The sequence below is a fragment of the Lactuca saligna genome, chromosome 8, assembly GCF_052625555.1.
Source record: "Lactuca saligna cultivar CGN05327 chromosome 8, ASM5262555v1, whole genome shotgun sequence".
Taxonomy (NCBI): domain Eukaryota; kingdom Viridiplantae; phylum Streptophyta; class Magnoliopsida; order Asterales; family Asteraceae; genus Lactuca; species Lactuca saligna.
In genome coordinates this window covers 43,037,424-43,048,867 of record NC_136424.1, presented here as the reverse complement: position 1 = coordinate 43,048,867, position 11,444 = coordinate 43,037,424, and the positions used below count along the sequence as shown (strand labels likewise).

Below are 11,444 nucleotides of genomic sequence, written 5' to 3'. Positions count from 1 at the left end.
GGATACCCATTCTATCGCCATATTATAGGCAATTTCCTTAAACACTCTTTATAGACCAGCTTCGTGAATGAGGCCTACTAATGGTAAGACTGACTTTTACTCATACATATATATAATGTTAGACTTTTAATGTTATATATAGTATAGGGTGTATTTTACACTTTTAAAATACTAGGTGGTCAAATTTAACAATTATACTTTTAATTCAATTAAATTGTAAACCTAAAATTTTATGGATTTATTAAACCTCTTTTAATTATACACGTTAATTAATTAATAAAACCACAAGGGTGTGATTTGAACTTTTCAAAACATTACTAGCGTTTTAGAATTTAACATTCCTAATTAAACCTTTTAATCAATTTTTTTAAATGCCAAAACTTGAGGGCAAGTTTTGAAACATTTCAAAACATTATGGTTAGAATTTAAATATGCATCAAAATTAAACTTTTAATCAAAATTTAAATTCCAAAACTTGAGGGCAAGTTTTGAAACATTTTTCAAAACATGATGGCTTTAACTATTTAAATTTCAAAAGAACAAAACTTTTAGGTTCAAATTTAAACTATAAAACCTATGAGGGGAAAATATGAAACTTTTCATAACAACAAGGATCAAATAACAAATAATCCTAATTAACATTTAATCACTCAATTATCCATATTTGATTTATTTAATGATTTCGTGTAAAACAATTTACCAATTTAATCACAATAATTAATCAATTAGCACATAAGGAAACAAATATTTTATTAATTGATAAATATCTTCAATTAGATCAAGAATATACTCAAATATATCAAAAAAATGGACTTATATTGATCTAATATGATAAGGCAAGTATCCTCAACAAAAACAGCAAGAAATCCCGTTTTTCCCTCTTTCTGACCGACTGACTCGTCGAGTCAGCATGGACTTGGCGAGTTCATTTATAGACTCGGAGAGTTCAGCCCCCAAAAACCCAAAATTTTGATTTTTAAGCTTGAACAAACAAACAAAGCATCAATACAAGAGAAACCAATCAAGGTTCTGATACCACTGATGGGTTTTTGGTCATAAGAACATCCTATGTGCTCATACAAACCCTAATGCTTGGATCTAGGTTTCTCTATTGTACATGCAAGTTATCCAAGACTATAAACCCTAATTCTAGCATTCAAGTAATCATATTAACATGAGAATAGGTTTAAGATCATACCTTGATTGTTATGTAGCAATAACAATATCAATTCCTCCTTGTATTGACTTTAGAAAGCTTAGAGTCACAAATGTCACTCCTCTAATGGTTCACAAACACCAAGAGCAAGAGGATGAAAAGGTGAGAGGATGGAGGCTGCCCAAAAACGTGTGAAACCCTAGAAGGATGCTTAGCCACGTTTTTTGGGTCATAAGGGATCTATATATAGTGAGGCTATTAGGGTTATCCAACAAGGAAACCCTAATTTGGATGCTTAAGCCCTAAGCAACCCATGAATTCCTTTCCTTAAGGCCTTGGATGATTTCTTATGGTTTTCCCCATAGAATTCGTCCACTCCTTAATATAAGGCAATCCATGGCCTAAATTGCAATTATCTTATAATTACAATTCTAGTCCCTTAAGTTTAATTAATCTCTTTTAGTCACAAAACTAATTACCAATTAATTATTGACTAATATTAATAAAACAATATGATTTCTCCTTTAATATATTATTCTCATCATATATTAATAAATCATATTTAATCCTTTCTCTCCATAATTCATCCTATCAAGTTGCTTTGATGAAGGCAGCCCAAAAGGACCATGCACCATCGGGTCAAGTACATACCAAAATAGTTATGGACTTAGACACTAATCCAACAATTAAGACATTCTCTTAAGACACATACTATACATGTGAAAACTAATTATCCTATTAAGAATGTGATGAGAAAACCAGAGATGTCACGAAGGATGGAAAAATGGTCAGTGAAGTTAGGCACATTTGACATCAAATATGAACCAAGATCCACCATAAAGTCACAAGCATTAGTAGACTTTGTGGCTGACTTTAGTGATGACCTACAAAATGAATTAGACATTGAAGCTAACAAATCCTAGAAGATGGACGCTTGGGAAAATGGACACTATTCATGGATGGAGCTTCAAACCAAAAAGTAACTGGGATGGGGATCATACTAAAATCGCCACAGGGGGACATCCTACCCTAGGCAGTTAGTTGCGAATTCAACGCAACCAACAATAAAGTGGAATATGAAGAAATCATCAAGGGACTAAAATTGGCTAAGGAGATTCAGGTCAAGGATCTCAAGGTATTTGTTGATAATTTATTATTAACCAGTCACTTCAATGAATCTTATGTAGTGAATGGTGACAGATTAGCATTATACCTCGAGATCCTCAAAAAATTAGCCTCTTATTTTGAAAACTTTAGCCTAACCCAAGTTCCGAGAGAAGAAAACACAGAAGCAGATGCATTAGCCAACTTAGGATCCTCCCTAAGGATCCCACCAGAAATGAAGTCCCTATAACCCACATAATAACTCCAGCTATAAAATCCATTTCCGACAAACCTGACGATCCTGAACAACCAATATGTCTAGCAACAATCGGAGATCCTGACCCTCGGATCCCTCCTCAAAGGGATCCCAACAAACAAGATCCTCAAAGAATTCCACGATCATGGATCCAACTCATTATGGAGTATCTCCATAGTGGCACGATCCCAACAGAAGAAAAAAAATGAAAGAGCATCTAGAACAAGAGTCTCAAGATTCGTACTAATCCAAGGTAAACTCTATAAAAATTCTATGACAGGTCCATACCTCAAATGCTTGGAAGATCATGAAGCTGCAGAAGTTTTGAAGGACATACATGAAGTTGACTGTGGCAATCACACTGGGGGCAGATCCTTATGCTCCAAGGTATTGAGAACAAGATACTACTGGCCAACAATGAAGAGATATTCTTTTCTCTAAGAGGAAAAGTCTTCATGTTGGTGATGACTGATTATTTCTCGAAGTGAATCCAGCTGAAGCCTTCATTCAGGTTAGAGACAAATAGGTAGTCTCATTTATTAAACATAATATCTTGACCAGGTTCGGGATCCTAGCTGAAATCATATGCGACAATGGATCCCAATTCATGTTGAAGAGGATAAGAAATTTTTTCACGAATTAGGGAATCAAAATGATAATGTCCACTCCTGTTCATCCCCAAGCTAATGGTCAAGCAGAATCTAGCAACAAGATCATAGTAAAGAACTTGAAGAAAATGCTAGATGAAAAGAAAGGAAGATGGGCAGAAGATCTTCCTTTCATCTTATGGGCAGATGGGACTACTTCCAAAGTAGCCACAGGTCAGACCCCCTACTCCTTGGTCTTTAGGATAGAAGCAATGATCCTTACGGAAGTAGTCATCCCAACAGCTAGATACTTTCTCCAAGATCTAGAAAACAATGATAGGATCCTGGCCCAGCATCTTGACATTGTTGATGAACTCAGAGATCTTGCCAAGATACACATTGCTGCTCATCTACAAAGGATCACCAAGGCTTACAACAAGAACATAAAATTCAGAAGCTTCCAAATAGGAGACTTGGTATTAAGGAAAACATTCCAAAACACGAAGGATTCTAGTACATGTAAATTATCTCCTAAGTGGGAAGGACCATATCTTATAGATCCTAAGTGGGAAGGACCATATCTTATAGATCCTAAGTGGGAAGGACCGTATCTTATAGATGCTGAAGCAGGAAAAGGAGCATATTGGCTAGCAACACTCGAAGGTGACATTTTGCCAAGATCCTAGAATGTTATACATATCAAAGCATACTATATGTAAATAAGATCGATTGATCTTCAACAAAACCAAGGTGCACGTGTTCTTTACCTTAAACTTTTCATCATTACTTATTTTCTCCTAGAATACATTACTAACTTAAGCATTGGAGGGGTGTTAGATAGACTAGCATCCACCCTTAGCTAACGTTTTCTATGCAAAACAATGTACAACTAAGGATCTCCATAAGCAATGATCCTAAACCATAAGGATCCACAAGGTTGAAGATCCTGAAACATAAGGATCTTGACACACGAAGATCTCAGCATCTTAACACTTGGACAATTCTATTATACCAACAATATGATTTTTAAACTATCATATACACAAGCTAGAGATTGATCATCTCTCCTATGATTAAGGGTACTTAATACCCCTCTAAGGTTTAAAGAGATAATTACCTCTTTCACATGAACTAAGGTCTATACACCTCGTGATATCAAATTATGGGATATGAATACGGGGATCATTTCACGATGCAATAGCTTGGAAACCCTATTATCTTTGAATATGAGATAAGATCCTTAAGGTTTATAACATTTTCATGTTATATAAAATTGGGATCTTACCCCAAAAGTTACATAAGGTTTATAACATCTTCATGTTATCACACATTGGGATTTTTCCCCAGAAAATACACACGAGTCATAACATTTTCATGTTATCATAAGTAGGCTTCTTTCCCATGATGTTACCCAAGAATTTTGTCAAGGTTTATAACCTAAACAGGTTGCCCAAAGAAGGAAATTCCCCATATGATCTAATGATTAAGGATCCTCCTCATTAAGGATCCTCATCATTAAGGATCCTCATCAGTAAGAACTTTATCGTTAGAAGTCAACAACAATCCTAAGTTCTTTCCTAAGTTCAGATTTATCCTCAATAAATTCTATGATTGAATAGCTTATGAAGCTTAAGGAAAAAATTGAAGACAATCAGGCTCCATCTTTCCTTGTTCTTAACTTTGAAATTTTTAAGTAAAAATAAGGATCTTAAACTTTTCAAAATCCTAACTATCTAAAAATCCAAGTACTATATTTGGCATGAAGATTAAACAGGACAAGGAAATAAAGACAGATAAAAGTGAAATGTTACCATGTCATTCTAAAAAGTGGCACACCAACCTACTAAGGCAAAATCTAAAGTGTCTTACATAATGAAAAAAGGTACTTAATTTATCTTCTTGCAGGCCTAGACCTTAGTCTGATCATCATTGGCCCCATCTTTCTCTCCTCCCTCCAACGGTTGCGATGCAGGATCCTTAGTGATAGGAGTAGGCTTGCTAGTCAGCTAGGCTAATGCCTCGCGCTAACCAACCACATTCCAGGATCTCAAATTTTTAAGATCTTCAGCAAGCTTGATCTTATCTTCCCAAATAGCTATCACAGCGCTACTTTTCACCTCAACAATCATCTCCTCAATCTCTGCAGCATGCTCACCCTCTTTCTCAGCGTTCTCTTTACTCAAAAGTTCCATTTGCTTCATAAGATCCTCATTGATTGCCTTCCACATCTTTTCTAGTTCCTAAAGAGTCTGCTCGGCTCTCTCAGCCTGGAGCCTCAAATCGGAAATGATATGGTTGGAAACATGAAAAATATCAAATGAAAAATAAGAGATAGAAAAATAGAAAAGAATAAAGAAAAACTTATAACTTGAGTAAAAGTATTCAACTTCCTGAGAGCATCCGCAATGCCAAGATTCTCTAAACCAAAATCCATGACTTCAGAAGGCTTCAAATTCTAGGATCCTAAAGCCTTAATTGTAGGGTCTAAGAGAGGTCTATTGGGAGGAAGAAGAGTGACACCTTTCTCTTCCTTAACCTTGATCAAACCGCTAGTCATATCGTCTTCAAGATCTGTCAAACCAAAACGAGCCTTGTAACTAGTAGTCTTGGAACCCGCCAAAGATCCCTATCAACTCAGGATCCTTATCAATCTAAAAGAAGTATCCAAGCTAAATAATGTTACCATTAGCCATAGAAGAATTAGTAGAAGAACCCTCTTGGAGACTGGAATGTTCAAACCTGAATGACCTTTCAAGTGCAGGAAATGCAAGAAATTTGGAAACCTTGTCCTCAGAATCACCAAGAGCAGGAATAAGCTCTTCAAATCTGAATGTTGCATAAACAAAAATAAAATAAGGGAAGTAAATTTCAAGATCCTTGAAATCTCAATTCAAATCCTACCCTTTTTAATCCATGTTTTTGGCAGGGAATCCCCATTGGGAATTGAATCACGTCCCACGAAGAAGAATTTTTCCTTCTAAGCACCATCATTTTATTTAGATTTCAAAATAAGGTGGGGTTTCTTTGTCTTAACTCTTAACAGGAAACAGGAAGAACCAAAAGTAGAAAGATCATAACGGAGAGCCAGCTCAGGTAACTTGATGTCTATGTTCTTGGACTGATTCAAGCTATCAGTCCAAAACAGGATCCTCCAAACCGAGGGCATAGCTTAGAAATAAGAAAATTTGGTAGTTAAAAAGAAATCACGAATGATACCAGTAAAAGGATAAGTTAAACCTAGAGTAAATGGGTATTCAAGAAAGCAAACCCACGTCGGAGAAACAAAATCTGGTTGAATGGTGGCCTCTAAAGTTCGAAAAACTACATCGAAAGGAAAATCAACAATGGATTTTAACGATTCCATATCCTCATCTTTGAAGGAGCAAACCTCATCATAAGATAAGATTTCTTGATCACTGAAGTCATTCTCGGGATAAGTAACAACACTAGCTCAAGAACGACTAGTTTTCTTAAGCATGACAAAGAAAATCAGAGGAACAGAAGAAAAAATGTAAGAGAAAAATTTAACTTCGCAATAAGACAATGACGACTGAACAGAATAAAGAAGAAATTATCGGAAGCCCATATTTATAGCAAAAAAGAGATAAGAAAGATGATTTGACTGCTTTTCCGTTACCTCTAGATGGATAAAACTTATCCGTTAAGGGAAAAAATTTAAACTCTTCTTTATCTTCTCTTTTTAATTTTTACTTTAAGTCATCCCTTTAATATTCTTGAAATTAACTCCTATATTTTTAGGAATAACTTGGGGGAAATTGTTAGGCTCAAGATCCTCAAAGCATTTAGGATCCTCAAACCCCATTAGATATTCAGGATCCTCAACTATCTCAGGATCCCGACTATTACCGTTATTATTATTTACTAACATTTATAACTGTTGTATTTCATTCTTAACAAACCCATGTGCAGATATAGTCAAGAGAAGACTTATTCTCAAAAGAGTTTCGTCTCAACTATGCTAAATACCTAGAATACCTAGTCAATCAACGTTCACAAAGCTAGTCATAGAGGATCCTGGGAATATCAGGCATCTTATTAGCTAGTTTAGACAATAAATTGACACATGTGTACCACACACGAGACACGATTGACTCTTAGCTTACTTTACAAACTTTTTCACTTGCTCTTACTGAAATAATCTTTGTAATCGTCATTTTATATTAATAAAATCATCAAGGAAGGTGATCATTATCACCTCACAAGGTTTTATGTCGGAGATCCTAGCAAGGATCAAGGGCTTTCCTTGTAAACAATTGTGTCATTCTTTTTACCATTCTCTATTGCACAATTCGAACATCATAGCCTCTCATTCAATTTGGTTGATTTATACTTGTGTAATTTTTGACCAAAACAATAAGGATATCCAATTACTTAGATAATTATTCTATTTTAATTGTTTAAAACATTATTTAAGCTAATTATCCTAATCAATTCATGAAATAAGAAAAAAAACTGATTTTTTTGGATCTAACTATCCACCACGTCGCTCTAAGCAATTACCACAGCGTGGTCAAGCAAATTCGCAAGTCACCACATCGTGGTAGAAGAATAGAATGACGAATTTGTTTTGCTTCTCCTTATTCAAGATCAATAATTATAACAATTCAACAGAAAACAAACCTCATGCTCTTATACCATTGATGGGATATATGCAAAACAATAAACTTAAACCCTTAAGAGTGCATGAGACCCAAATAAAGATCTATGTTTTCTCTATTGAATATATAAGAATGAACAACAATTAAGAACCCTAAGATTACTAGCTTGTTTTTCAAAAATTACCAAATTAGGGTTAGGATTATTTACCTTGATTGTTATTATTGTAAATAAGAATGAACACTTTCTTCTTAATCCTTTGGAGGCATGCACCACAATTGTCATGCCTCTAATGGAATCACACCCAAGACTAGCAATTAAGGATTATGGAGAGGGATGAGGAGAATTCCAGCCATAACACTTCTAGGGTTAGGAGTGCCAAAGTTTAGAAGGCTAAGGCTCCTTATATAGATGAGTTAGCTTAGAACCAAAGCTAAGGTTTAAGGAGGAACCCCTAATCCATTTGCTTGGTAACCAAGCAGCCCATGAGCCTCCATCCAAGAGCCCTTGGACTAAAATTATAGGTCCTTCCTATATGTTTTCATCCAACCTCTTACAAGGAGGTTTTAGAGCCTTTTCCTCAACTATCAATAAATTGCCAAACAATCCCTGCACTATACATTAATCTAATTAATCCCAAAATTAAATCTAATTAATTTCTGATTGATTATTAATCAAATATCATAATTTCTAATTAATATATTATTCTCATAATATATTAACAACTTATATATTCCAATTTAATAATCAAATAATAAGTCATTCTCTCTCTACAAAATAATCATGTCTAATTGCTAGCTTTGAGGGAAACCCAAAAGGACTTGTTGCTATCAATTCAAGTGTATACCAATTATAGTTATGGACTTAAACACCTAATCCAAAGATGATCTATTATGATAGTTTGAGTTTAGGGTTGTTTATGAGCTTTATTTGGTCCCATGGGTTCTCCTTGGGAGTTTGTGCAACTCCAAGCATTGCATATGTTAGATCTCAGTCTATTTGTTACTCATGATGCATAAAAATGTCATCTTGATGGTTGATATGAGTCCATGCATGAATTTGAGTCCTTAATATGAGCTTTGATGGATAAAAATGGATGGTGGGTTCCATTAAGACATTCTAAGGGTTAAAGTTGCCAATTTTAGGTATTACAACCCTAAAATGGATAAGATCTAAAAGTTAGACTGAATGGTTGAAAGGATTAAGCACTAAATGTCTTAAGGAGGTAAGTAGCCCAGTATGATGGGCGTACCAAGAGGTAAGTTGTGTGTACTGGTGGTCAAAGTACACCAAGGGTACAATGCATATGTCGAGAGTATGCCTCGTAGTAGGCTTTTGGATATTGGTTGGGTTTAGTTAGGTGTTGGGCCTTAACCTGTTTAAGTAGGTGGGCCTCGAAATTTATTAGTGGACATCAAGATTGCATGAGTAGGACCTTTACGGGCCTTGGGTCATTAATTTGTTATTGGGCTAAGTTTGGGTAGGCCCATTATGGGAAGGGTAAAATAGACTTCTATCTTAGGAGTTGAGTTTGAGATTTAAACCCACGAATATTGTTTATAACCTAATAATGATTAGTGTTATCTATTTGTGATAGAGTGGGATCTTTCAGTTCTGCAGCCGAGCATCTAGTTATTTATTCAGAAGCTTGAGGTGAGTTTTCTCACTATATCCATGGGTCAAAGGCACCAATGTCGGCCCATTACTTATTATGTGGAATGTTAGTTGCCTCTGTGATGCTTGCATGAAAGATCAGGGTTTGGACCTAGGTAATTGTACGAAAGACTAGGATTTAGCCCCTGACAATTGTATAAAAAACCAAGATTTGGCTCCTGGAAGTTGTATGAAAGACTAGGATCTAGCCCCTAGCATCTGTACATAATACCATCATTTAGCCCTCGGCACTGCAAGGAAAGTCCAAGGGGTAACCCATGACACTTGTATGTTTTGAGTTGTGGTAATTTGGGAAACTCACTGAGCTTTGTGCTTACGGTTTATTGTTAATGGTTTCAAGTACTTCCGGTACGAAAGGGAAGATCCCAACGTGACTACATTGCACCCACCCATGTTTCCGCAATGTGATGATCTTGGGATTGTACTCTGATGACTGTTGTTGGGTTATTAATGTGTTGCATCATTAGGCTTTTTATAGTCTATTTTGTAATCGAGTTTGGCCTATCCACTCGTTATTTATTAGGGTTTAGCTATATAAGGTGCATGCATGAATCATATTTAGGTAATTGTTTCATTGTAAACCCTACACGCCTCTACAGTAGCATTTCTTAATCGAGCTCTTCTAAGGTTGTGACTTTTAATCATTAGACAAATTCTTGATTCATTTTTCATGTATTGATTTCTCTTACCTGTTTTGAATCTATTCGATCTTTAAGGTTTTAGTCCCAACATTTGGTATCGGGGTAGGAGACTGTGTAACCTATACGCATCTCTTCTATTAAAAGAGTTCTTAAGGTGTCCGCTATTATTGGATGTGGATTAGATGTCATCACTGTTGTTGACGCTATTCTTTGATCTTCAAATTACTCTAAAACTATTTTTAGTTTACACATCTGATTCATACAGGTTTTTCTCGATCTATAAATATGTCAAACGATTCTCACGTTAACTTTATAAATCTTTCTAGAAGCATTGGATCGACTACAAGGATCCCTATTCTTTTCCCCATTGATTATGAAGTGCGGGCGCTGGACTTTGATGACTATGTCCTAGGGCTTGAAGAAAATGGTTATTTGATCTGGGAAGGCATAACTGCACAGAAGTTTGATCATATACGAACTAAAAGAGAGATTAAAACTCAAGCCGATTATAACAAACTTCTTCTCGACGTAAAAGACATACCACAAGATGAGAAGGTAAAAGTTGATTAGCAACATAAAGGTGATGAGAATTATCAGATTTGTATTGCCACTAGACACATTTCGTTTGGTAAGTTCATGCGACATTGCTAAATCCATCTGGGATAGGCTCTAGGAGTTATATTCCACTGACACATATATTGGCATTCTACTCAAACTCTATTGCTTTCAGAGTTTGGAGAATTTGTGCAAAAGCATGAAGAGAGTCTAGATCAGACTTTCAATCGCTACAATCATCTTCTCAGTAGGATGATGAAGCATAAGATTGGACATAAATTGATTGAGCAAAAAGTCACGTTCATGAATGGTCTAAGATCTGAATGGAAGGCTATAGTTTCTACTATTAAAGCACATGAGCAGTTCAAGAATTACATGTTGGCAAAGCTTGTTGGTATCCTGAAGTCACATGAACATGAAGTGACGAAAGAGGGGAAATTAGTTTCTGGGATGGGATCATTGGCCCTTGTTGCGAAGGGTAATAAGGTTGTAGATGATGATGGTTCGGAGTCTGATCTCTCCGATTGTGAAGTTTCTACGGAAGATTTTATATTGATGGTGTTTAACCCCAAGAGATTTGCAAAGAAGAACTTTAGCCGCAATAAAAACCGAAATTAGCAAGGCAGTTACAATTTGAAGAAAGTGAAGGAGGTGAGTACGAATAACTCTCAAAAAGAAGAAGCAAAGAAGGATAAAAATCTTATGGGAGACTCTGGCTATGATTGTAAGTACTGTCATGGTAAAAACCATCTAGCCAAAGAGTGTATCCTGCGAAGGTTGAACGAGAAGAAGGAAGGAGAGGATGACGAGAAATACTATCTTCGAAAGGTGGAGGAGACCAAAAAGAAGAAGAA

General features: G+C 35.7%; 1 protein-coding gene across 1 annotated transcript; it reads left to right on the top strand.

The window, feature by feature from the left end:
* The first annotated feature begins 3,174 nt into the window (after positions 1–3,174).
* LOC145009583 (uncharacterized) lies at positions 3,175–3,789 on the top strand. Its single transcript, XM_078968253.1, has one exon. It carries the CDS (start codon positions 3,175–3,177, stop codon positions 3,787–3,789), a length of 615 nt encoding a protein of 204 aa, XP_078824379.1.
* Positions 3,790–11,444: the final 7,655 nt, after the last annotated feature.

Excerpts from the sequence above, each read along its gene's own strand:
- LOC145009583 (XM_078968253.1), top strand. The coding sequence starts at position 3,175 with ATGTCCACTCCTGTTCATCCCCAAGCTAATGGTCAAGCAGAATCTAGC.